Source organism: Stegodyphus dumicola, chromosome 2 (assembly GCF_044657685.1).
Source record: "Stegodyphus dumicola isolate Sdum_Otavi_A_Nest chromosome 2, ASM4465768v1".
Taxonomy (NCBI): Eukaryota; Metazoa; Arthropoda; class Arachnida; order Araneae; family Eresidae; genus Stegodyphus; species Stegodyphus dumicola.
Window position 1 is genome coordinate 154,690,524 of NC_140769.1, and position 14,117 is coordinate 154,704,640.

The following is a 14,117-nucleotide window of genomic DNA, read 5'->3' on the forward strand; positions in this document are numbered from 1 at the left end:
TTTAATTTTAATTTTAAGAATATTTATCTGTAATGTTGTTATTTAGATTGGTTTTAGTAGAGTCTGTTGGGTTTAAAAAAAAAAAAAAAACGAAATAGCCTGTCTTTTGATTTCGAAGAATGGAGCCATTAGCATTCTTCGAAATCGGGTGTCAATGTGGTACATATACCCCCCGAAAAAAAAAAAAAAAAAAGATATGTTTGTAATCCTACAACTTTTTTGGGCCAACAAGCGGCCGATCGGTCAATTCGATAAACACTGGTAGTTCGGTCCGGGGTTTTTGAATCCCGGTGAAAGAGCTGGCTGCATAGGCGTTTTCTTAATTTTCCCCATGTAAAACACGTATACGAACCAGTTTCTCTTAGAAAGATCTCCACAAAGGCACCCCTCTCCTTAAGCAGATAGCCGTCAAGTGCTTTGCGATAGATAAACCAAACCAACCTTAAAAACTTTTACACTGCTGTACCTTTTTAATTTGATCATAGAATTTGGTACATATTTGTTCCAGTATTGTAACATTACTGCTGCGCGTTGAGAATTTTACCACGCTTTCTCTCAAAATATTCAGTTTAGAAATAGCTTCTTCCCTAGCTTAGAATCAAGTTACGTAAAGGAACAATTAAGAATATCGTTCTTGGCGAAGGAAGAAATTGGTTTTTCGCGAAAGAAGAAAACGGAAATCGCTGTATACTACACGAAACAGAACGTCGAACATTCATCCAAAGAAAAGTGTGTACTTCAAAGACCAAGTCAAATTACATCATTGTTCCTAAAAGGGGGATGAATTTATCATCAGCTTCTAAAATTCCTTGCCTCTTATAAGGGTACAATAATAAACAATGATTTAAAGTTTAAAGATGCAAAAAATTCATTATTCATCGTCATCTTCTGAGACACGTGGCAGAGCATAAGACCAGCTGTAGATTCGTTACAAAAATAATTTTTCACATGAAAAATGGAGCTCTTTTGTGACTGTAGATGAATCATATCTGTATTTGAATGATTGTAACAAGGATTGTAACAAAGGCTCTTGCCAACGACAGGCGCAATCTTGCACCCCATGCTGCGATGAATTTCGTGGCCTTGTTTTGCTGTTACTGTCAGACAAATGAGATAATAAGTCATACAAGTCACAGGTATTAATTTACTGTTGTTAAGAGGAGAGAAAGCTTTGAAAACTTGCTGATGGAAGGGAATCTAAAGTTTGGAAGAGTGAAAGAAATAGGAAAACTAGCATACTTATTATTAAAAAATAATTTGGTTTCCTATTGGAAAAAAGAACTCCCGCCTCTTTACCTACCCTTGTAATAGAAGTTGAATTTCATTAAGCGTCGTAATACGAGTCACAGTCAACATCTATGACCAAATATCTTCAAAAACTAAAATGGTAGGCTGGTGTAAAACGTAAACGTTTTTGAAATATTCCAACGAAGTCTGAAGTTGTGGTACCATAATGAACTGCTGTGCTTTCGGCCTATTAAAAGAGATATTTTCGATTCTTTAAAGAGATTAAAGTTTAAGAGATATTTTCTCTATTAAATATAGTTAAAGTTAATTTTTAAATTTTGCCAGCCTATTGGAACGAAAGGGTTGAAATTATAATTGGATTCTCCTCACTTTGAACTGTGTATTGCATACATTTTAAATATTCACTGGAATTGCTAGAAACGCAACTCCAATGAAATTTATAAGGTATTTAACTTATAGAAATGACAGAAAAACGCATCTAAATCGAAATTCTTATAATATACGAGGGCCATCCAGGAAGTAGATTACGTTTCCGTCTGTGTCCGCTAGGGGCGGGGCTAGCGTGGCCATCTTGGGGTCAGAGCGTTGCGCAGCTCAGTCTGCATCTAGCCGTGCTAGTGAGAGGTTCGTGCTGTGCTCCGTTCAGATACTGTGACGGTTTGAAATGTCTGCGTTAATTGAAAATCCCGCGAGCTGCGAGGTGCGCTCAGTAATAAGGTTTCTGACTGCAAAAAACTGTAAACCGATAGAAATCTATCGGCAGCTTCGTGAAGTGTATGGGGACAACATTATCACTGAAGGTGGAGTGCGTCAGTGGGTCATAAGATTTCAAAATGGCCGAACCAATGTTCACGACGAAGATCGAAGTGGGAGACCCAGCATAGTGACCGCCGAACTTCTCGAAAAAGTCGATGCTAAAGTCCGTGAAAATCGAAATTTCACAATAACGGAACTTTCTTTGAGTTTTCCACAAATTTCGCGAAGTTTGTTGCACGAAATCATCAGCGAAAAGCTTGGTTACCACAAGTTTTGTGCAAGATGGATTCCAAAAATCTTGACAGAGGACCACAAAAATCAGCGAATGGCTGCAGCGTTGAACTTTTTGGACGCTTACCATAAGGATGGTGACTCTTTACTCGATCGCATCGTTACTGGTGACGAAACATGGGTGAAACATGTGAACTGTGAAACGAAATTGCAATCAATGCAGTGGGGGCACACAAGTTCTGCCCAAAAACCCAAGAAATGCATGCAAACAATGTCGGCAAGGAAGATGATGGCGACTGTTTTTTGGGACAGAAAAGGTGTAATTTTGGTGGACTTCCTGGAAAGAGGCACTACAATAAACTCTCAAAGGTATTGCCAAACTCTCCAAAAACTCAGAAGAGCAATTCAAAACAAGCGCAGAGGAATGTTGAGCTCTAAGATCTTGTTGATTCACGACAACGCCCGGCCCCACACGGCAAATGTCACTCGTAAAGTTCTTGAATCTTTTAAGTGGGAGTTGTTTCCTCATCCGCCGTACAGTCCCGACCTGGCACCGAGCGACTTCCACCTATTCCCAGCAATGAAGAAGTGGCTGGCTATGCAGCGTTTTGATGACGACGCACAGCTGCAAGAAGAGGTAACGAAGTGGTTGAAGGCGCAGGCGGCCGAATTTTTCGACGAAGGAATTTCCAAGCTCGTACATCGCTACGATAAATGCCTTAATTTGTATGGTGACTATGTAGAAAAGTAGTATTTGAGTGTGGCTTTCATCTGTATATAATAAAATTTGTTTCCTATACTTTGTTTATTTTTTTATTCCAAAATGTAATCTACTTTCTGGATAGCCCTCGTATGTTTGATCAGCTACCATTATTTCAATATTTTTTCTATGTTCTTATTTATGTAGCATTCTATATTTTAAAATATTAAATATAAATTGCTACATAAAAATCAAAAACATTATTCAGGATTTTTTTCTTATAAAAATTCGTTTCATTCTTTTCTCTTTCTTCCGGTAATACATACGGAAAGTATAACGTGGCTTTACTAAGCTTTGTAGATGCAGCGTTACGTAAGCGCAGCTGTGTTTGCGTCGCGTAGAACGAGATTTCATGTTCTTACCTTCTTTTTCATAATTGGCACAGATCCAAACCGCTTTGGATTTCTTCTCTCCTTGTTCAATGCGATTATCATTCGATGAGTCAATTTTTTCATTAGATGAGTCTAATAAGAGTTCATCAAATTCGTATTTCTCCTCCAGGAAACGTCCAATAAACTAATGATGAAAAAAAAAAAAAAAAAAAAATGCAAATTTAAGATTACAATTTGTGCAAAATAATTACTAAAGCTGAAGTATATTTTGAAACGTTAAATTATCGAAACTTTGACAGGTTTGAGAAGGGTGGAGGAAAGCTGTTCAGCTGCTTAGGATGAAAGGATTTAAAGAATAAATCTCTCCTTCCAAAACGCGTCCGTTAAGAAAATTATTTTCGTTTTCGGAAGAAGATAATCATTCTTATCATATGCAGATAATCATTCTTAACCATCAAGAATTAAACGATTATCAAGCATCTTACTCTTGTTAAAATGTGCAATTTTATCAGTCATCCTTTCATCCAAAATGTCGTTCACTTGCAGCTCCTTCCACCTTCTAATCTTTTAACCAAAACACATGTTACATTTCCATAACTTTTAATCTTTCTTTTAACCAAAACATATGTCACATTTCCATAACTTTTAATTTTAATCTGAAAAGGAGTTTATTTATTTTGTCGAAATAGATTTATTTATTTTGTCGAAATAGATTATAAGCGTATTCTTAATCATTCCAAGGACTTTATCGTTATATTCAATTACTTTACGAGTAAATGAGCCAAAGTCTTATTTTTAAAAACCCCGTTAATAGAAGTACACCTAATATTTATATAGAGCTTACATTTTAAAACTAGAAATGGGGGACAAGATAGGAAAACTTTAAGGGAATTGCAGAAATGTGAAATGTTTGTTTGGAATAAATTCATGATACTTTATTAATAAGACTCAATTAATTAAAAAGACAAATCGGAAAAGAATTTCTTGATCCTGTAACAAATTACCAAATCATATGGATTTTGATTGAAATTTATAGATTTTTCAAAGTTTTACGACGTTCTCTCTGTCTTTTTTTTAAATCTAATTTAAATATGGAATTATTCAGAGACATTGATCCTTTTTCAGGTAAACTTAATTCCACAGATATTATTCGTGTGTGATTTTGGCATAAATGAAACTGAAAAAGATTTTCCTGTCCTTCAGAATGACATCTAAGTATTGAAAAAAAAAAAAAAAAAAAAAAAAGACAGTTGCACAACAAAGTTTTTTGTGCTCTTTGTTTTTTTCCACATTTTAGTCGGTAATCTGATTCACATAATACCTTTGATATTATGGAATTATCCCTGCTTTGCGAAGAACTTTTGTTAGTTGAAAATAAGCTATACCATCGAGCTCGTTGCTTGATTAAAAGCCGAGTGTCGTAGTGTTCTATAGTTTCCTAGATTGTCGGATTTTACGTTATGTGACTTTCTTTTAAGATACTGTGTTCGTGGCACATGTGCCCTCAAAGTTACCTGATCTTAAAGTCACTATTGTTACTGCCGTGGAGGTACTAACAAAAGATATGTTGGCGCAGGTTGAGCAAGAAACTGAATATTGTCTGAATGCAGTTGACGCTATGAAAAGAAAGCCATAGAAAGTACTTTAAAATAAACTTTTAATTAATTTAATAAAGTTTACTGCTTTTCATTTATTGCATTATTCGTCATTCTGTGTTTGATAATTCTAAAATCAAATCCATTTGAAATAGTTTTAAACATTCGAACATTTGAAAAAAATTACATTTGACTGGAACAACATTACCAATGCAAATTTTTATATGCCTAATTATGATCTATATCCATGCTGAACTGTTTAAGTATTGTACTATGCCTTTTCAAGCAGATGCATTGATGTTAAAATTTGTCGTAAGCATTTCTGGCCGTAAGGTACGTTTTCCTGTTAATTTTTGTAACGTTTCACCAAAGAGTTTTACTTTTTAAACATTTCATTGTTTCCAGCTCACCGATTTTGTGTCCAGGCAAAATTAAAATGAAGTGCGACTTGAGAAAAGTATTTGTTTCACTTTCTGTAATGGATTCAAACTGCTGCCCTATTCAAAGCTGTTAAGGTCTGTTAAATAAAAATAGTGAAATACGATTGATGTGCGTTTGTTCATTAATACGGTTACGTTAATAAAATTATGAATTAATTACAGTCAAAAGTCGTTAATTCGGACACCCATAATCCGGAATGAGCTATAATCCGGACTGCAAAGCTACAAACTTTCTGCGCATGCGTCGCGTTGACGCATGCGCGTAAGACCTTTACGGCTGCGAATATGCTTGTCCGCGTGCGCAAAATACGTTTACAAGTGCGCGTTTAATGTATAACGGACGGCATAAGCTAAGCTAAAATTATCTAATTATCTATTTCAGTTAATGTTGCAGATTGCGTTGTTCCTTAATCTTCGAATTGGATCCGGCTTATTATTTTCTGCAGACTGTTAGAGCAATTTTATAAAAGTAAGCTTGAACTTTCGATTATGTCAAATAGAATTTCTGATATATATTTATTAATATGTAAAGGATCTAGAAAGCGAAAGTATGTTTCAAAGTTCATTAAACAAAAAGTGCAATTGCTGCAAAAAATGGATAAAGGCATATACTTTGTTTATCTAAACTTTAGCGTTTGTTTATCTAAACTTTGTTTATCTTTAACGCCGCGGCGCGCAATCAATTGGAAGTTGATCTGTCAGCACTATCCTTATCTTCAGGGCAGATGTTTTTATTTTATTTGGCTTATAATTCCTTACTAAATGTAGTATTTCATCTCGATGTACTCCGTCTTTGATATGATTTAAATCAAATTCCTTGTCATTATAATTCGTTTCCGATAGCGAAGAAAGTGACAGAGGTTATTGAAAACGAAAAAATTTCGATTGACAAATTAGTCGGTAGACGCAGCAATTATAGGACTTGAACAGCAGAACTTAACTGATCAAGTAACTGAACAAGAAATGTCTGTTTATAGAATTAAAGAGAATGTATTATCACATAAAAAACGAAGCAACTTAACTTACATTGAAAGAAATGTTTAATAAAGTAAACAAATAAATATTAAGCTTCTTTTTTTGTAAATTTTGATACCCTTTAGATCATAATTGTTCTTTATTTCATAAATTACGGTTTCATATTTTTAATTTTATAATTTCTGCATGCCATCTTACCAGATTTAAATTGATGATTTATAATCCGGAAAAATCGATAATCCGGAATCGCCGAAGTCCCGACGAGTCCGGATTAACGACGTTTGACTTTATAAAGATAAGTGACAAATAATGTAGCAAAAATATAAAAGTTTGAATTAGTTATTTATTTTCTGAAATATTATAGGGTGAATAATATTTTTAAATACGGAAAACAGATCTTTGTAAACTAAGCAAGCGGTTAAAAATAAGGGACTTGAGCCAAGCTGTATGATAATTATGTAACATAATTTTCAATTAGTGGTGTTCGCTTCCACGCCTATCAAATTAATTTCCACCTTTTCATTGCCCTGCGTTGGCAACACGCTTTTGAGATTTGGCGTTCCTAGAATTCGGTCGCTAAAAGCGTAGCTGGCCTGTAACGGTTGTAATTCTTATTTTATAGCTTAGCTGTATTAATGAATTATTACTAAATGTTTACGTATGAATGTTTTATTATTAAATGTATTCAGTTTGGTTCAAATAGACCGAGAGTCGTTGAATTTATTAAGGATATTTAAAATCGAAACTAGGTCATCCATTTTGGCGCCATTGTAACACAGGAACGTAAACAAGTGGTGTGAATGTAAAACATTCACTAATTAATTATATTAATATTAAAAAAATCTGAAAGTTTTGAGATTTTATATTACTTCAAAATGGGCGTTTTTTCATTTACACATGCACGTTTCGAGATCATTTGGACCAACATATAAAATTTGGGCTAAAATATTTAAAAACAGCCTACCTTTAGAATTTCCGATAGACAGTCTCGTGCGTTGGAGATAAAAAGTGTTTTATCCCGTACTGTGTTGCCACTGCTGGCTTTAAAATCGTTGAGTTCTTTTAATTCAAAATTTGTTTAAAGTTTTACAAAATGTGAAATATACAATAAAACAAATTCCAAATTCTCGCTTGGCTTCCAGTGCCCGTATTCGTATGGAGGACTACGTTATTCAAAATTGTATGGCTCTAGGTAGGATTGTTTTTTCACAGTACGAGACACATACATTCATGGAGATTCCAGGGTTCGTACGGGTCCTCAAGAGTCCTTAAAAGTCCTTAAATTTTTTGGAATCGATTTTTGGTCCTTAAAAGTCCTTAATTTTAACCAAAATCAGTAGAAGGTCCTTAATTTTAATCATCTGAAATTTCTGTCTGTTTTTACGACTGCCATTTTGAGTGTGAATTAGCATTTTGGAGAAATATTTTTGGCGATTCATTGACGTATATGGTTATCTTTTGAATGGGTTCATGGGTTAAAATTTGTTTCTATTTCTAATATAAATGATGGGATACTCGAGTTTCTAAGCAAGAAGTGAAACATAAGCATTTAAAAATTAATTTTTTGTAGTAAAGAGCTCTTAAACAATTTTCGCTTTTGGGGATGTGAATTCTTTTATTAAATTGTTCTAAATTTGGCGACTTGTCAATATTTTGGCGATTTTGAGATCACTTTATATAGAAAATTTTTAATTCCGAAATCTGAGAATTTTTCGACGATTTTTTTAAAACATTATAACATTGATAAATTTAATTAAAATAATGGTAATATATTGGAATTTTACTTAAAAAATAACATTAAAGTAATTCATTTTGGCAACTTATTATACAATATTTTGAATCTGAAAAATAAACAAGGTATTATGCTATAAAGCATAATTTACGAAACAGCTCTTAGCAAAAGCAAAATTAGCTATGTAATTAATTAAAAATGTCTTCTTTTTAATTTTTTCATAGTAAGCGTTTTTCCCATGTAATTGTCTCAGAATATGCATCAGTTTTCTCTATAAAATTAATTTTACATTTTTTGCCTCCCTTTTTTTTTCCCAAAATATTTCTAGCCTTTTGCTGTTACAGAATTGGTTGGGATAATTTTTCTTTATTACTTTTGACATTGCAGCTTGGAAAATTTAGAAGGATTTGAAGACAAGATTTATAGACGTACGATTCTAGAAGATTTGAGAAATTTCTTACTTTTTGGAGAACGTCTGGAAGAACAATGAAGGCATAATATTTGAATGTTTTACTCCTGATACTAGAATATTTTTCTTAACATGTTTGTCTTCCCTTTATTTTCTCTGCTCTTCACCAGACCCAAGCATGGAAAATATCAAAAATACTTCTAATATTATCACTTGGGCAGGCATTATAGAAAGGGATTTTTTTATTAATAAAGAAATTGAAAACTTACAATTTAAAAGATCCATCTAATATGTCTTAATGCATCATACACAGAGCTGGCACTAGGCATTTTCCCATCTGATGCAATCTCTGTGAATCTTGAATTCGACTTTATAGTGCCTTTCTAAATTCTGCTTCCTATGCCTGCTCTAAATTCTAAAAGTTTTGCCATTTCTAGATTTTGTTGTTTAGTGTGTTACTAAATTCTAAAAATTCTGCCACACCAGCTCTGTAACCGGGCTTTATCATATATATTTCATATTTCTTCTGAATTTCATATTAGTAAAGAAATTAAATTAGTCACTTTTTCTATACATTCTAAATGCATTTAGTGTTTTCTTAGGAAAACAGAAATCCTTGATTAAATTCAAAAATTCTAAAATTAAAAGGAAATGTGCTGGAAAAAGAAATTGAATACATAAAGAAAATTATTCTTCAAAGATATGTGCAGGTATTTTTATGTAAATTACCCAATTGTTTATGATTTCAGCCTTTTCTATTTCCATTTCTGTTTCCTCATATGATAGAGTTACTGAGCCAGATTAAATTAAAATTAAATTGTATAATTTTTTACCACTAGTGCACATTTTTTTATTTCGAATTTGACTGTTCTTGTTTAATTACGTCACCATGAGATGTAATTGACTTTGTTAGCATCAGGACATGCCTTTATGCTAGTTGTAAATTCTTTTTAAATAAGAGGCTTATTTAAACCTTTGTCTGATACTGTAGTTACTTTCAGACAGTGGTAATTTGTTTCACGTCTGTCGGGGGTTTTGGACTATTTAACTTTTACCAGATCAAGTAAACCTTTATAGGTACATTGTGGAGAGGTTGACAAGTTAGGAGATAAAGCACGCAGAAACTAGCGAGAACATTGGTTTGCATATTGAGGAAAATATCTAATTATTGTTAGAAAAGATGCTTAAACAGAAGGAAATCGATATACACTAGCCAAAATGTTTGGGAAAGCTTGAAATTAAAATGACGGATAAATATTTTGAGTGTTGTTACAAAACATAAATGTTTTGTAGCTTTTAATGTGCAATTATTCTAATATCGTTTAAGAATCTATGTCATAAATTGCATGTATTTTAAACTGTGAAATTTTATTAGATTTTGAATGTAATAGGGCTTTTTTAACAAATATTGTTAAAAAATAGAATTTAATAGTGGCCATGCAAGTCCATGATGACTAAGGTTACTTGTTCACCTAATTTAATTATTTGTAACTAACTGCTTACCCTTAAAAATTATCCCTACATATTAAAGCGAGTTATTGCCTTTCATTAATACTCACTATGGTCACAAGTCAACACACAAAAATGTAGAAATTCAAGTAAAACTTATTCTATGCATCTAGTGAGACTTAAAATAGTACAAAACAACTTATCACCTCTGATACTTTAATAGCTTATTGGAACCTGAAAGTATATTAACTGAGTTACAACCTCTGGAGCTCTACACAAAGCTAAGACACTAACTGCATCAAACAGAGCCTGACTAACTTTCAACACTTGCCAACCGTGCCTAAGGTTGCGTTCCAGGCCTTCCAGGTTTGTTCTAATCAGCAGGTCTCTCTCTAGACAAGTAGCAGCGGTGATAACATTCAGTCTTTTGTTATGAATCGTGCTAATTATGATCTTACTTCTCATTTTAACCTATGCCGTTTGACATAAAATCTACCTGATATTTACTAAACTTCTAGACCAGCGGTTCTCAACCTTTTGACTAACGTATACCATCTAAACAAAAATTGAAAACCTTTAGTTCCACCACCACTCTTGAACAAAGCTCAGATCGCATAAATTTATTAGTGTTAGAGAGAAAAAACTCAATCAGGATGTTGGTGTTTTAATTTTTGAAACAAACAGTTAAAAATATTTTGCTTCTTTGTGTACCACTTATTTTTTTCTTGCGTACCACCGGTTGAGAAACTCTGATCTAGACTGACCAAGTATGTGACAAAATGAGACATAAAAAAATCAACATAAAGCCAACTATTAGTAAAACGTAAATGTCACTTATCTTCTTTCAAATATGTCCAACCTATTATACGTGTAAAATATTTATTGCTACTTGATAAACTGCGTTAAGTTTATTTTATTTCCAAACTTTTTAATAATTATGTTAATAAATTCATATTTAGTAATAATGCATACTACTTAGAAATCTATTTTATTTTTAGGATGGTATTACAAAAGTGAAATTCAAGCATAGAATAATATTTTAATTGAATTTATTCAGTTCCCATTTGCTCATAGGTCCTTAATTTTTTTCATTAATGGTTCTTAAAAGTCCTTAAAAGTACTTAATTTCCGTGTGCAGAAATGTGTACGAACCCTGAGATTCTTCATTATTTAATTTCTTTAAATATAATACAGGGTGGTAATATTTGGTGGCAACAATTTAAAAAAATGTAATGGACATTTACTGTGAAACGACCAAAATGCCGTTCCGAGACTAATAGCTCTTCTGGGCTAACGCCCCTTTAGGTTAGTAGGTTTAGTGACGAAACAGCATTTTGTCTGTTGTATTGCCCTTTCGATATCACAGTGGTGAGAGTTAAATTTTGTAATTAATGTTTAATTCAGTCTCAAGACAAAAAATATTTATTAGGCACATTTTAAAACACTTACTGGTAATCTTGTTAGCCGTCCTATTCCCAGTACTACGAAAAGACAAAGAGCCTGTAAAGTAGAAAAATGACATGTAACAAATACTGTAAAGGAAAGCGGGAGTAATTCAACCACAATTTGATACACATGTTGGAAATACTTATATGGTGAAAAATATGTAAACAACATACTTGCGTAAAGCGTAAAGTATAAACTAGTGGTTTGTTTTCAAGAAGGTTAGAATAAATGAAATCATGCAATGAAAACGAAGCCATGAAACGTCACGGTTTTGATTCCAGTTGTAGGGGAAGTAAAATTTCTAAGAGTGATTATTCGATCCCAAACTAACCTTCTTTCTACATGTTATGTACTTGAGGGAAAAATGTTTCAAAATGCTTAATCTTTTTTAAGAGTCCTGGCGAACACCTCCTGGGGCGGCAGAGCGTATCTCATTGCTTCACGTTTACAGAGCGCTAGTTCGCTTAAGAATAGATTATGGCTCAGCATTTTACATATTAGCCCGGCCTCCTGTTTTACTAAAACTACATCCTACTCATCATCAGGTTCTGAGAATTTCTTCTGGTGCATTTAGAACATCTCTTATACAGAGCCTGTACGTGTTTTGTTATGAACCATCACTTCAGTTAAGGCGTGAACTATTGTCTCTTCATCAGTATTCCATTATTAATTCACAACCAAGCCATGCTCTTCAAATCTCTGTTGTTGTTTCTTCTGCTCACTTGTCTGACCGTAACATTAGCCGAAGCCCACGAAATACCTCGTGGCAAAGAGCGCTAGTTTTATGACTTTCGTTGGCAACAGCCTTGAGCACCTCAGGTGATAATGCAGTTTTGCTCAGTTCCGCACCCAATTTTAATGGAGAGCACCCCGAGGGGAAGGAGTCCGAGGGTCTTCCACCCTTCTCCCCTTCCACTAAATCACACGAGAGGACTTTCGGCTCGCCGCATATTTAAAGTGCCGCCACTATACATTTACAAACATCCATGCTTTCTCCGAGATTCAAACACAGGCCCTTCGGCACGGCAGTCAGCGACACTAATCACTATACTGGTTAGGCGGATTTTTCCCAATCTCTAAGCTTAATAACTGTTACAAACTTCTATTTCCTGCGCGGCTTCTTAACATTCTCTCGTTTTTCGAAAGATGTGAATCATTGTAAAATTACTGCTTACCTGATGCGAAGGTCCAACCTGTAAAGCAGCTAGAAATGTCCCACAAATTGAGCATTTCTGGGACATGGGGTTTCCCACAAATTGAGCTTCTGGATATGTTTTAGCATCTGGATAAGTGATATAATACTTTTGAGATAATATACACTTTTGAGATAATATACAGACAACTTTTTTTCGAACATAGAGATGAGTACAGTGCTTTTATTCCGATAACAGGCGAGTCAAAATCAGCTGATTATATAGGTGCGTCGTTCGTAATAAGAGACCATACTGACGGGTAAACGATTGCACGATGCCTGTTCTGTATTTAGCGCTGAATTGACTGCTCTGTATTCTGATTTAACATTCATCTCGAAGCAACTGCAGAAAAAATTTATAATATGCTCTGACTCATTAAGTGCTCTAAAAGCGTTAGCTAGTTTCTCTGACTACCGGAATTCTTTGCTAGCGGACATTTTAGGATTACATCAAAAATTAAGAAGCCATAGGTATGAGATTCATTACTGCTGGGTGTCTGGCCATGTTGGTGTAAAAGGAAACGAGGTGGCAGATATAACAGCTAAATCTACTACTTTTTTTTTATCAAACCAGCTACACTGATATTAAAACAGTCATCAAGCAGACAAAGAATGTTAAATAAATGGCAGTCACTTTTGGTATAGTCAAATTTTACTAAATAAATTGAGAAGGGTCAAACATAAAATAGTGGACTGGAAGACCACCAGGAACGGGAGGAAGTCTTATTAAGATGTTTTAAGGAATGGTCACTCTGGAGTTACACATAGTTACCTTTTAAAGGCCGAGAGTGAACATATTTGTTCAAAATGTAATATTGTTCTGTCCGTGCGTTCAAGCTGTAATAGTTGTCTGTTTGAATGTTTGAATGCCTGAATCTGTTTGAATGCCTGAAAGACAGAGGTATATGTCATACTTTTTGATTTTTAATCATGCTTCATATTGGAAAAGCATGTCAATTTTATGCATTAGTTTATTTCAGAAGTCACTATTTTTTTCTTTTCATTCGATTTTATAAGTGTGCTCTTGTTTTACACTTGTTCTTGATTGTATGTTGTACTTATGGCCTTTTAATTGGGGTAATTCTGACATGTTTTCGGCGCATATAACCGTAAAGGTTTTGCGGCAGGAAATCCATTACCAAACCAAACGTCACGGTATGACGTAACGACTTATCATCTCCGACTAGGCGGACTTCTGGTTGGTTTTGTTTACATTCTAATCAGTGCTGTTTATATGTCAGCTATTCGTTATTGAACGTTTCCTGTTCTAATAGTAATTCTTAACACAAATAATTTTCTACATAGCGCATAGAAAAATCACAAGGATTGGAAATAACTTTCAAATTTAATAAAATCTAGATACATGAAAATGTGTGAACCGTAATTATAAGACAAATGTATAGATGGTAAAACCTAGAAAACCACTGAAAGTTTCAATGGTATTTTATGCAAATTATGTTTAAGGACATTTTGCTGAGCCTGAAGACAGTCTAGTTTTATTTAACAATATGTTTCGTAATATTATTCGTACGTTGTACGGTGGCCATGATAA

The 14,117-nt window shown here is 33.8% G+C and overlaps 2 protein-coding genes across 3 annotated transcripts in view; one reads left to right on the forward strand and one right to left on the reverse strand.

The window, feature by feature from the left end:
- Mvl (solute carrier family member malvolio) overlaps window positions 1-14,117 on the forward strand; it is a 151,851-nt gene that overhangs the window by 132,517 nt on the left and 5,217 nt on the right. The gene's annotated exons all lie outside the window — the stretch shown is intronic.
- The window catches only part of LOC118199135 (natural resistance-associated macrophage protein 2-like), a 108,021-nt gene that overhangs the window by 6,009 nt on the left and 87,895 nt on the right, over window positions 1-14,117 (reverse strand). For both annotated transcript variants that reach the window (XM_085811324.1, XM_085811325.1), the window contains exons 13-14: window positions 11,377-11,427; window positions 3,358-3,511 (exon numbers count right to left, since the gene is read on the reverse strand). In XM_085811324.1, coding sequence (XP_085667450.1) covers window positions 3,358-3,511; window positions 11,377-11,427 — 205 coding nt within the window. The remainder of the gene's footprint in view (window positions 1-3,357; window positions 3,512-11,376; window positions 11,428-14,117) is intronic.